The sequence below is a fragment of the Trematomus bernacchii genome, unplaced genomic scaffold (genome assembly GCF_902827165.1).
Source record: "Trematomus bernacchii unplaced genomic scaffold, fTreBer1.1, whole genome shotgun sequence".
Taxonomy (NCBI): Eukaryota; Metazoa; Chordata; class Actinopteri; order Perciformes; family Nototheniidae; genus Trematomus; species Trematomus bernacchii.
The window spans coordinates 4,191,119-4,205,081 of record NW_022987469.1 but is presented as its reverse complement, the minus strand read 5'-3'; the positions used below and the strand labels follow the sequence as shown (position 1 = coordinate 4,205,081).

The 13,963-nt window shown below is 43.0% G+C and overlaps 1 protein-coding gene across 1 annotated transcript in view; it reads left to right on the top strand.

Moving 5' to 3' along the window:
* Nucleotides 1-13,963, top strand: part of LOC117493894 (receptor-type tyrosine-protein phosphatase gamma-like) — a 537,521-nt gene that overhangs the window by 511,147 nt on the left and 12,411 nt on the right. The window contains 8 exon segments of the mRNA XM_034144481.1: nt 359-441; nt 711-845; nt 1,467-1,601; nt 8,245-8,420; nt 9,689-9,824; nt 10,567-10,713; nt 12,226-12,319; nt 13,136-13,212. Of these exon segments, the coding sequence (XP_034000372.1) occupies nt 359-441; nt 711-845; nt 1,467-1,601; nt 8,245-8,420; nt 9,689-9,824; nt 10,567-10,713; nt 12,226-12,319; nt 13,136-13,212 (983 nt within the window).

Below are 13,963 nucleotides of genomic sequence, written 5' to 3'. Positions count from 1 at the left end.
GACCAACAAACTTCGACAAACCCTGCTGTGCTAAGACGCCACACACAGGCCGATGAATACTTGATTCTGTAATAAATATTTCACATGTCTCATACAAGCATCAGGGTGAGATAGCAGCTCAGTCTTATGTTTATCAGGGTGCATGCTGGGAGCTAAAGGCAGTCCCATGCTGTTTAAAAGTCTGTAAAAGCTACACCACAGACCAGAGTGTGTACCACAGAGGTGAATGTGCTTCCTGGTTGGCAGCAGGTGACTTGGAAGGGTCCCAACATTACAACATGACATGGAGAGATGTGTGTGTATGCTCATTCACACACCACACTCACTGTGTGTGTGTACCGCTCTGTTTCCTCCTCAGACGACCACAGCAGGGTGAAGCTGAGGCCGCTGGCTGGGAAGGACTCCAAACACTCAGACTACATCAACGCTAACTATGTGGATGTGAGTACTTCCACTGGGAAGCCTACAACACTGATCTGTGTGTGTGTGTGTGTGTGTGTGTGTGTGTGTGTGTGTGTGTCTGTGGTGTGTGTGTGTGTGTGTGTGTGTGTGTGTGTGTGTGTGTGTGTGTGTGTGTGTGTGTGTGTGAGTAGAGAAATCATTTTGGAGATGATGGCGCAAGAGCAGAATCAAGACTCCAGATATCTTAGATATAATCTCCGGTTTCAGACTGTAATGATGAATTATGTCGTTTGTTATTCATCCACTAGGGTTTTAACAAGCCTAAAGCTTACATCGCTGCCCAGGGACCCCTCAAGTCCACCTTTGACGACTTCTGGCGGATGGTGTGGGAGCAAAATACCGGCGTCATCGTCATGATCACCAACTTAGTGGAGAAAGGCCGGGTACGCTCTGAATCTCACACAGACTGAATGTATATTTGTGTGTTTATAGGGAGGTTTAAAAATGTTTCATAACTTGTCAAAAGCTCCCCCCCCCCCCCCCCATTACACAGTGATTACACTAAATGGAAAGACAAAAGAAAGCATTATTCCCTGCTGCTCAGGATAAATGAGTTTCTCACTGCAGTCATTTGGACTTCAAAACACATTGTAACTAACACAATCAAACAACAATTAGGGCTAATTATAGATTAGCCAATTCCATGGTTCTGGTGTACTTGCTCACAAAGGCAACACTAATATACAGGGGTTCATACATCAGGGCAGCTTAATAATATGTTTACTCAGTCTCATGTTTTCTTTATATCTCAGTTTCATTATACAGACATATTCTCAACAGTTTTTCCATTTTCATTTTCATGTAGCTGTATCTACAGAGCCAAATATAGAAGGAAAACAAGAAAGAAAAATAGTACACAAAGAAATCAATAAAAAAGTTCTCAATCTCATGTTTGTTCTTTTTTGGATGTGTGAAAAACGTTTCCACAGAAACGTGTTACACTGACAGAATTGTAATGCACATGCACTATTGATCTGATTCATGTGTGTGTGTTTGTTCTACAGAGAAAATGTGACCAGTACTGGCCGACAGAGAACAGTGAAGAGTACGGCAACATGCTGGTGACTCTGAAGAGCTCTAAAGTTCACGCCTGCTATACGGTGCGCCGCTTCACTCTTCGGAACACTAAAGTCAAAAAGGTGAGAGTGAGAGGGAAGAAGTGACACAGGCAGCATGTGTTGGGGGGGTGCTAGTCACAGAGCACAGAGAGCCTGGTGGGGGGTCTGTTTATTCCTCTCTGCAAATCTAAAGCTGATCTGCTGCTACAGGGCAAAATAACATCTCTAATGAAGCTCCTGTAATGTGTTGACAAACCAGAAACATGAAGCTCAGGTAACAGTGGCGGCACCAGATATTTTCTTTTGGGGGTGCTGTGGTGTAGCTTGACGTTTCATAGAGGCAGTGGCGGCGCCAGGGGGGCGCTAGGGGGTGCTGAAGCACCCCCCAGGTTAGCCATAGCACCCCCTAAGCACCCCCATGAAATGTATGTCTTTTTTTTCTTGCAATTGCATTCGATAAAAAAATATGAACTCTCCCACTCTACCAAAAACGTCCTATGTTCGTCTTCATATTTTCGCTTAGCTGTGCATTTCTTCCCTGCCATTTTAGGATCAAACTCAGTTCATGGTCAGATAGTGTTTAATCAACGATAGGTTTTCCCCCACTCAAAGGTGAATGGTTCACTGCATCGCAGGCAGTGGCGGCGCCAGAGTATTTTTGTTGGGTAATCTATGGTAGGGCTAACCCATACAGTGGTGGGGCTCAAGTCAGTATTTGCAATGTAATTACATACACGCTATATCGCCCCCTTGACAGTGAAACACCATGCGTGAGGTTTAGATTATTTCCCTGTCTCAATCCAAATTGAACTGTATGAAATAAAAAGGCACATTTGTCTTGTAGTAAATAAAAAGGGCGACCTGGAGCCAATCCTGCAATTTCCCCACAGGTGAAAGAGTTGACATGCTGAAAACCCAACCCCTGTAGGGGGGTCTGGGGGGATTCTCCCCCAAGGAGATTTTTTGAAATACTAACATAAAATACACATTCTGGTACTCTCTTGAGAAGAAAAATAAATAAATCTATTACTACACATTTAAAAAAATGAATGCCATATTAGTTTTTTGTTACTTACTTTGTTCTGAAAGCTGAACCTGCTGCTCCTCACAGAGAGAAGAGGGAAGAGGCTGTGTGAATTACTTTACATTGTGGATAAGGGTGGATAGCCCCCATTGTTCTGTGTGTCAAAATGAAAGACAGCCCACACACCTATCAATCATCAAACCGTGGGGTCTTATTTCATTACGTGTTGATTTCTATCAACACGTAATGTTGTATCGATGTATATAGAGGTGTTCTTATTATACATCCATGGTGTACTACCGCAAAATAATTATCCGTCGGGACTTCCTGCAACAACACCACGCCGTTATCGTGATTCTGATTGGCCAGAAGACATTATCAAAGATGTTTTATTGAGAAGACGATCACTACGTGACAAAAGTTTTCAAAACCGTTTCTCGTCTTCGGTATTTCCAGACAAGTGGCTGCTGAAATCAATCTTACTAACTGCTGTCTGTGCAATTTACTCGGCGCGAGTTGGCGGACTTTATTTTGCTTACTTTAACATCATTTTTCATGGTGGGGCTAATGTGGGGCTAAGCCATTTCTTGGTATGGCTGTAGCCTACCCCAGCCATACCCTGGCGCCGCCACTGATCGCAGGTATTATTGTGATTGGCTCTTGGGCCACATCAAAATTAGACGCGCTGTCATCCTCTCATACTAACACCTAACACCACACATACACACGTAGGGAGAGCCGGGACGAAAGTAACACGGGACGAAAGTAACACGGGACGAAAGTAACGGAGCGATTTTATCCGAGCCCAAACAACTTTGACCGGCCAAATTACGTCAGAATGATCAGCATTCAATACTTAACAGACCTACTAAATATCAGGTTTAACTGTCAGGAGTCCGTGTCTCTCCCCCACACTCACACATATAAAATTCAATATGAACTGAAGAGCCGCATGAAACTGGGCAAAGAGCCGCATGCGCTCGAGAGCCGCGGGTTGGCCACCCCTGCCATAGGCCATAGGGCTGAACTCCTGACCCCACCACACACGTCAATAACACACTTTTCATCTTTTTATTCCACACATCCACTTATTTATATATCATTACTCTAATATACAATATGTGTTCTACTGAACAGGGTTTCATTTTATATTATGTTTTATGTTATTTAGTTGGAATGCTGATACAGCATTCCAACTCCTCTTCTGCTCCCACATTCCACATCGCAGAAACTCCATATCACACATCAAAACGTTCAGCTCCGTCGGGAATCGATGACTATTACTTTTCTCATTCATAACTTTCATAATTCCAGGGATACATCCCATAATTCATCACATTTTTAACATGGAAGTGAATGGAGAAACTCTTCAGACTTGAAAAATCTTCATGCGACTTCAACTGCTAACTTCATACTTTCACTCAGAAACCTCATTCCAACTTTAAAATGTTTCACATCTTTCTGACATTATTCGTGTTCGACAACTTTTAAATCAGATTCATACTTTTAGAGATATTAGACATTGTTCAGACCTTGGTAAAGAGGCCTTCTTCTCGTTAAGGCTAGAGTGCGTGATGTCACAGCTAGAGTGGGGGACAGCTTAAAATTCGCCTTCATATTTTTTTTAAACCTGCCATAATTCCCAAACCCTACACTCCTGAGACATAATTCTTCATGAAAAACGTAGGAAAACCTCTCCTAGGTTGGAAAATAAAAAATAATTGAACAGAAAAAATGCCTCTAGAGGGCATGAAGTGACAAAAACGTTCAACATGTCTCCATTAAGGCCCATTATAAATTCAGCCTGATCTTTCCTCACAGCAGCAGCCGCACACCTTTAGTTAATCTGCCAAAAAGGCCACATTATTGACCCGAAAGTACACAAAAAGCACACTGAGACGCTCGTCGGGGTCCTGACATGCTTCACGCGTTGACATTTCACCGATATCTGCTACGGTTCTTCAACAAAACGTTCACATGTAAGAGGTTTATCCCTCATTCAGAACAATGGAAAGGCTCTCCTCTCACTGATTACTGCACATCACCATGGTAACCTTTGATCTCTGGACACACACACAGGTGTTTCCTAACGTCGTCACCTCAAACACAAACACCTGTGTGATGATGTCATAACTCCAACTGACATGCTCAGAACGCCACCAAACATCACATGATGGTTAACACTGTGGCCCTGAACAGCTCTACCTCAAATCTGATGTTACATAACGTGGTGTTACCATGGCAACGCATCCCTTGCCATAAAACACGATGTCGCTGTAACTCCAATGGACACGGTCCGATCGTCCCCCAATCTTCACTTGTATATCACCGGTCCATGGCTCAACAGCTGTACGCCAAATCTGAGATCTTACCATATGCCGTTTCCATGGCAACGCATCCCTCGCCGTAAAACACGATATTGCTATAACTCCTGTGAAAATGGTCAAAAAGTGCTCAAACTTCACATGTGTGCTAACAGTCCAGCCGTGAAGACATCTACGTGACAGTTTTGAGATTTCTTCAAATACCGTTGCCATGGCAACATCATGCTCGCTATGAAACACGGTTTTCTCATAACTTCAGTGAAAATGCTCCAAACGGCCCAAAACTTCACAGGTTTGGTAACGATGCAGCCATCAACACATCTAAGCGTTAATGGGGTGTCATCAAATACCGTTGCCATGGCGACAGATCATTCGCCATCAAGTTAGTATTAGTTTGGACTGTCTGTATCTGTGGATGAAATATGTGCAGCAACGCGTATCTCAGACCATTTACCGGTTCTGTTTACAACCACCATCCCTTCCGCAGGAGTCGAATCACGTGCCCCGGCGCGTCGTCTGCGTTCGATTAACCCCTTGACTGCCTCACAGTTCTCTGATGTTTTTAATGCTTCTCCGATCTGTAAATTAGATGTGAACTGTGCTTTTAATGCTGATGAGTTTATCTCCATGTTTGACTCGACATGCACACTAATACTGGATTCTGTTGCTCCTTTTACGCTTAGACGCACCAAAGTTCTATCAGAGCCGTGGCTCAATGACTGTACTCGTGCTCTCAGACGCGCTTGCAGGCGTGCAGAGAGAAAATGGAAAAAGGATAAACTCCATGTCTCCCTAGAAATCCTTCGTGCTTGCCTTTCTGACTACCAGACGGCAGTCAAAGCAGCCAAAACAGAGCACATTTCTCTGTTAATCTCCAAAAACAGCCATAAACCTCAGGTTCTTTTTAATGTCCTCAACTCGATCATTAATCCCTGTGATGTTTCTTCTATTGTCCCATCAACTACTCTCTGTGATAAGTTTCTTACATTTTTTATTGAAAAGGTATCTGCTCTTAGGCTAGCCCACACTAGTGCTACCCCAGATCCTGCTCCTTTTCTGTGCCCTGCTGTCCTCGACCACTTTGAGCCTGTATCCCTCTCTTCTCTCTCGGATGTAGTCAAGCACCTGCGGCCGACAAACTGCACCTCAGACAGCATTCCCTCTCGCCTTCTCAGAGATGTTTTTGATTCAGTTGGAGCAAGTATTTTATTACTTTTAAACACCTCTCTTACCTCAGGATGTGTCCCAGCTGCCTTCAAACATGCCGTGGTTAAGCCACTCCTTAAAAAGAAAAATCTCGACCCCTCCATTCTCGCAAATTTTAGGCCCATCTCCCAGCTACCTTTTTTATCAAAAGCCCTGGAGCGAGTAGTCTACGCCCAGCTGCAGTCTTTTTTAACCATCCATGGAATCCATGAAAAGTTTCAGTCTGGCTTCAAACCCATGCACAGCACTGAAACAGCTCTTTTAAGAGTTTTTAATGATCTGCTCCTAGCCGCCGACTCAGGTAGCCCAGCTGTCTTGGTGCTGTTAGACCTGACAGCTGCCTTTGACACTGTGGACCATAGCATCCTGCTGTCACGGCTTGAACAGTCCGCTGGCATCACAGGCTCTGCCCTTGCATGGTTCAGGTCCTACCTGACAGACCGTAGCTTCTCGGTACAGCTAGGTGCCTTCTCCTCTGCCAAAGCCCCTCTTACCTGTGGGGTTCCCCAAGGCTCGATTCTGGGCCCCATCCTTTTTCTACTGTACATACTGCCCCTAGGTTCAATTCTCACAAAACATAACATTCCCTTCCACTGCTACGCCGACGATGTACAGATCTATCTGCCTCTCAAAGCAAATGTCAAACACTCACTACAGCAGCTGATGGACTGCTTAGCAGAGATAAAATCCTGGCTGAGCAAAAACTTCCTCAACCTCAACGAGAGCAAGACCGAGGTCATCTTTTTTGGACCGCAACCTCCAGCCTCTCCGGTTGATATTCTGGGCTCTATCAAAAAAAACATCCTCCCCTCGGTCATGAACCTTGGAGTGACCTGAACTGACACTTTTAAATTCGACAAGCAGGTCAGCACCGTAGTAAAATCCTGCTTTTTTAAAATAAGACTATTGGCCAAAACCAAGACGTATTTATCTTTTAATGACTTAGAAAGGGTTATTAACGCATTTGTAACCTCGAGACTGGACTATTGTAACGCTCTGTATGTGGGTATGGACCAGGCCTCAATCAAACGCTTACAGCTAGTCCAAAACGCTGCTGCACGTTTGCTGACTGGCCACAAAAAGCGTGACCACATCACCCCTATTCTGGCCTCATTACACTGGCTTCCAGTTCGGTTCAGAATTGATTTTAAAATCCTTTTATTTGTTTTTAAAGCCCTAAATGGGCTGGCTCCGGCCTATATAACTGAACTGCTCCAGCGCTACACCCCAGCCAGAGCTTTAAGGTCTGCTGACCAGCTGCTGCTGGTAGTGCCCAAGACCAGGCTAAAAACCCGAGGGCACCGAGCCTTCGCAGCAGCTGGCCCTAGGCTCTGGAACACTCTGCCCCTCCATGTGAGGTCGGCCCAGACCCTAGGGGTTTTTAAATCTAAACTAAAAACACACTTCTTCTCTCTGGCTTTCTAGTTAGAGCGGAGCACGACTCCTGACTTTTGTGTGTTTTATTTTTATTTCGTTTTTAAGATATATCTGTTGTAATTTATTGTCGTTTACTGTGTTTGTAGTAATTGTGTTTTTATTACATGTACAGCACTTTGGCTCGACCAAAAATCGCTTTTAAATGTGCTATATAAATAAAACCTGATTTGATTTGATTTGATTTGAAGTTAGTTCAAAAGTTTGCAGTTCAAATATTCTGCTGCTTTTCCAAGCCTTTTTACTCTCTTTTCTTCTCTCATCACACATTCAAGCCCCCAGTGTTCATGTATCATTTCAATCTAAATTCTTCACTTTCTTCTTACACATTACATTTCAGCATAGCAGTTTAGCGTCAGATTTTCAGCATAAAGCATTCCCACTAGCAATTTCTTCAGGAATTGCATTCTCTAGTTCCATCCTATTGTACATACTTTATTATTCCTGCATTTGACTTGCCCCATTTTATTTGCACTCTTTATTTCTTTATATCCTAAGTAAATCCTATCTTCCGCTGTATGCAAGACGTTTACTGCCAAAACTATGCTGTAGTTTGTTCATAGGCTAGTAAAACCTTTACATATTTGAATCTACTTTAAAAGGTTTGTGGTTAATTGCAAAAACTGTAACATATTTTAGAGGTTATGGAATTGTTCTTTTTTTTGTCCCTCCCCCAGTTTGATACGTTCAAAGCTTTGATGCCTTCCTCCTCTCTTTGCTTCTTATCACCATGCAGGGTGGGAAGGGGAGCGGGAAGGCGCGGGCGCAGAGTGAGCGGACGGTGTTTCAGTATCATTACACCCAGTGGCCCGACATGGGGGTCCCGGAGTACACCCTGCCCATCCTCACATTTGTCCGCAGGTCCTCCGCTGCACAGCTGCCTGACATGGGATCCATGCTGGTCCACTGCAGGTACTGATTTACATCCCACTGTACTGACTGTACCCCCTCCACCACTCATCCATCTTTCACCAGAGTTATTAACTGTTGATCCCTATTCATAGTGTGTGCGGTCATTTTGACTATTTTATTTTGTTGTTGTACACTTTAATTTAAGGTCTTTTGGATTATTGTGAACAGAGGCATCAATTTCATCCTTGATTTACTTTGAATAAAGCACTTTTTGTAGGGCCTCAAGGCAGAGATATTACAAATGAACCTAACCTGCTTTGCTTTTGCAACGACTGCATATCCAAACAGCTTTATTGAACCTGCTGTCACAGTTGCAAGCTTGTATTTAGGGCATTTTACAGTAAGGCAGGTGGGGAAGTTGCTGGTAATTGTCCACTGACTGTGGCCCCGGGGGATTCAGTATGAAGCGCTCTGCTATCGTGTGAGCGTCGATAATAACGTGTCACACTGCCTCGCGCTGTGGCTGCAGACACACCACTCATTGTTACCATTTGTACTGGCAAATACACACACACATCCTCGGGCTCAGGCAAAAACAGAACACATACACACACTCACGTTCACTCTGCTGCTCTGGAGGAAACAGGAAGTCCTGAATCTGAGAGTAGTCTATGTGTTCATCATTCTGATTACATTTCAATGTGAGAGTACACATGCCAACAAGGCTACCATGTCTTTAAGAATAATGGATGCCCAAAATGAAAGAAAAATCTTCTGGGAGGCTTGACGGCACAGTCACACATGCGTGAAATTAAAATGGCGAGTACTTGCCTCCCGTTAACTTCATTTATGATATCGCAGGGAAAATAAAACATTTACTTCCAGTAGCATAGCAAGTTCGAAAGAGCATGCAGAACAAAATAGGTATGGTGATTTTTAAGTCACGGTTATGTCTGCGGACGAATGACAACATCCTGAAACATTCACAGTCTGACGTGACAGGATAATTACACCATGAAGACTCTGCCAAAGCTGAGGCACACAACACGACCGTCAAAACATGAATTAGAGTCCGTCCAACCTGTCGTCCACATGTGTGAGCCACTGGGCACTCCTATATCTGGACTTCCAATAATTTGTGTTTTGTTTTGCTCAATAGCAATTTGGGAAATATATATTTTATAAGAAGTACGTTTCTATTTTTCAATTTTTTTGTTTAATTTAAAGGTGTTTATCTTTGATGTAGACCCTTACATAATAACAACAGTGAATTAAATGCGTAATGAGAATATAAATATTTCCTGTCTTTGGCCTGGTTTGTGCTGCAGTGCTGGAGTGGGTCGGACCGGGACCTACATGGTGCTGGACAGCATGCTGCGGCAGATCAGAGACAAGAGCACAGTGAATGTTCTTGGCTTCCTCAAACACATTCGTACCCAGCGCAACTACCTAGTCCAGACTGAGGTGTGTATCTGTGTGTGTATGAGAAATGTTTGTTAGACTTATCTCAGGTAAAGCAGCACTAACAGGTTTCTGCTTACCCCATGCTTCATCCATCCTTCCTGTTTATAATACAGGCCTAATTATGGTAACCAAGAGTTTCACATTTCTGTTCTCAAGTGGACATTAAGGTGTAATGAATAAATGCCAGAGGATCATGTTTAGAATGTATTCAGTGGTTAACATCAATGTACATGTACCCAATACATGGAAACTTTACACTCTGCAAAAGTTATCTTTGTAAAAACTCACCAGACCGATTCAATAGAAGACAGGCCATGCGAGGACCAACATGGAGAAAGTCACCTGGAAGGCATGAAGGCACTGTCACACATGCAGGAAATGACTATTGGCCATCTTTCACGGACTGTTTGAGTGCACCAAAACGACTTTGTTTGACCAAATCATTGTAAACACATTGTTAATATAAGTTTATCTGACTCCTCTTGCATCTTTCAGGAGGGTGTATGTTTGGAATGCATGTGTGGTTAGACTGATACATCATATCACTTTTTTCAACCGTTTGCACAGGAAAGAGAGTTCATTTCTTCTTTGTTGAACATTCATGTCTTAAGAAAATCCCCAAAAGGGCTGTAACTCATACTTGTGTTATTTAAAAATTGCTATTGGAATGCAAACGTATGGTTTGGGCATGTCAAACAGACGAGCCTCTAAAGGTATTTTTCTCACCGTTTGGCTGATCTAGGAGCAGTACATCTTCATCCACGATGCCTTGATGGAAGCCATTCTGGGGAAGGAGACAGAGGTGGCAGCGAGCCAGCTTCACAGCTACTTCCACAACATCAGGACACCAGGGAGGAGCGGGCGCACACATCTGGAGAGACAGTTTAAGGTGATTTCAAACTCTCAGCATTCGCCTCGTTAATGTAACTGCTGCTGAGTCAGGTTGCATTACCTGCTAACTATTATCTTACCAACTTATTAGCCTACTAGCTTTTAGCTTTTAACTATCAGCATAGGGTGTCAAGAGGCTTAAAGGTCCCATGTCATGCTTTTCCGGCTATTACCCGTCCCCTTGTGTGTTATGAAGGTTTTTATGCTTGTAAACGGTGTGCAGAGTCACAAACCCTCAAAGTACACCCTGTAGCGAGTAAAACTCTGGAAAGTGGAGCCTCGCAGATGGGGGTGCTGCAGCCCCCTCAGCACCCACCCCCCCTCTTCCCGCGTCCATTCGCGATGTCTCACTGTCTCGCAGACCCCATGCAGCAAGCAGGAAATGAACCCAGCTCACACTGTCCGCTCCTCGCAGCAGCGAGCCCCGCAGCGTCCCGCCAACACGGCACCCAGACCCCACGCAGCATTCTCATCTGTTTGTCATTACTGGTGTCATTTTCTGGTTGCTAACAAACGCCATTGTAACACATAATCACTGATGTTCCGCTGTAACGGTGGTGGACTCATCAGAACAGAGTGGGCGAGCTGACCAATCAGAGCACAGTGGGCTCATAGGGAGGGGGGGGCAGGAGCTCCAACAAGTCGTGTAGGACAGAGAGTGAATACACATACTATACAGAGATGCTGTATGAGAAACCAATGTGAGTTTGGAACATTGAACAATGTAAATCTATTCTAGTAGACCTCAACAATGGAATTATGATCAGTAGAAATGGCCATGTCATGGGACCTTTAATGTCAAAGGGTTCATATAATGGGGATTAAACTTCTCTCCAGAACAAAGACAGTAGGTTTCCCTGAAATCAGTAAATTCTTAACAATAACATACTTTTTCATTATTATAGTAAAAAGCACATTGCTTGTTTGAGATTTCAACCTACAGTATGCCACATTGCTGATTCCGGGCACTAATTAAATGCATCAGATATTCTTATCATTCATGTATATTGTTTGTAGGTATGAGGAGGGTTGTTAGTAGCAAGGTAAATCCTGGTATTTCATCACGATATCCAAGGTCCTGACCAGATGGAGGGAATGTGCCAATCAATAGCTTTCTTTGTTATGGGAATGCTTCATGCCTCCCTGACAAGGTTAGGATTAAGCCAATGACTTCTTCTGAATGTAGTCATTGTTTGTCGAGCTTTTGTTTTTCTTCTGGTCTTTTTGCTTGTTTCCCAACTGCTTCAGCTAGTTTGGGGTTGTTCTGCTCTTAGCTGCTTTCTGTGTTACCTTCAGCTTTTATTTTAGAACTATACTATTAGCTTTGGAATAATCGTATGCTAGTATGTTAGCTGAGACTGAACCACTAAGACTGAAATGGTTACTGACACAGTGAACAAGGCATATTTCACCAAATCCCAGAGTTCTTTAAATGAAATCACTTCCTAACTGTGAGGTGGTCTGTCATTACAATGTTTAAAAGTGTAACTCTTCTTCTTTTGTCTTTTAGTTGGTAACACAGTGTAATGACCGATTCATGGAATGCTTCAACGCTCAGAAGGAGTGCAACAAAGAGAAGAATCGAAATTCCTCTGTGGTGCCATGTAAGTGTTACACTCATGTTAAACAAATACTACATTTGAAGTGAACCCTGCTCCAGTAGTAATAACCAAACCATAAAGACCGATGCAATAAGAGACTAGTCGCATCATTCACTGATCACCATTACATCATCTGCATTAAAGAAGATCATGTTATTATTGAATCGTATTTATGTGCTGTTCCATAGAGATATATCATTTTTATCGTCGTCATTCATGTTAAGTTCTGTTAGCTGTCTATGATTTGCGCTTCATGCTATATGGTATTTTCAGGAAAAGCTTATTTTTCCTAACTCTTTGCTAACAGCTCATCTTCACATTTAACATAAACCACTATAGCCAACCATGACTAAAACTTGTTGTATAAATTCCTGTATTTAACAATACTGTAAATCATACCAATTACACAATTGATCTAATTTAAAAAAAGTTTTTGTTCTATTTTGAATGCCCTTACATGTATAAATGTTGTTGCGATCAGTTTTAAAACAACATTAAAACAACTCCGTGTTCAGCATAGTTAACGCATTTCCATAATAGCCTTTCAAACTGTAGCTAGCTGAATATGGCCCCTCTGATATGTACACGCTGTCTGCTCTCATTATCATTACTCAGCTGCTGTGTGTGATCTGCAGCTGTTTCACACACTGTAATACTTCTCTCAATCACCAGTCAAGCATTACCAAGAACTGTTTACTCCCAACCATCAGCATTAGGATGAATGAATGCACACATACTGTCCTTTCAGTGTGATTGCTCTGTTCTAATAAACTGCTAAATGGCTCCCCCCTCCCTCTCTCTCTGTGTATCTGTGAGCAGCGGAACGAGCGAGGGTCGGCCTGGCACCTCTGCCCGGCACTAAAGGCACTGACTACATTAACGCCTCCTACATCATGGTGAGCACTTTCCCTTCTCCTGTCAATCATTGATCCTCCAGTCTCTCCTCCATGCTTTTACTGAGCAGTCTCTATTGTTTTTCCAACCCAGTAGAGATTCAACCACGCCCACTTTCACAAGACTATCATCGACGCAGCATCAGAGCGTCTGCCTTGGAGTTTTCATCCCACGAAATATGAATTTGACAGTTACAGGCGCTTCATAGAGCAGCTTTTTCAGATTAGATTGATAAACATAGCACTTTTTAATATAAAAATAAGAATTCACCATAGATTTAAGAAGAATAAACCAGCAAACTAAATGTAGCCAGTATTTGAGTATATGTACTTTGTTACTTTCCAACACTGTCAGAGGTTAACACATATTCCATTTGCCCAAGACCGCTGTAACGATCTACTGATATCCACTTTTCTATTGTGGCGTGGTGGAGTCTAAACTGGGTTGGAAAAACGATAGAGGTCACATGGTCACACACACGGTCACAGGTCACATGTTATCAGGTAAAAACTCACTCATTCAGAATCACTGTCTGTGATTTTGTAATCGTGATGCACACATTTTCTCGCTGCTCATGTTGACATTGGCTTAACAGGAATATGGAGATTAGGGGTGGCTTTAACTAAATCAGATACTTTCAGAAACCTTTAGCAGGGTTCTCCAGAAGTCTTGCAAAAGACAGATTTAGAAAATAATGTTCGACATCAAGCAGCAGAGCCAGAGACATGCTGACTCTTACACTGAGTTATTACA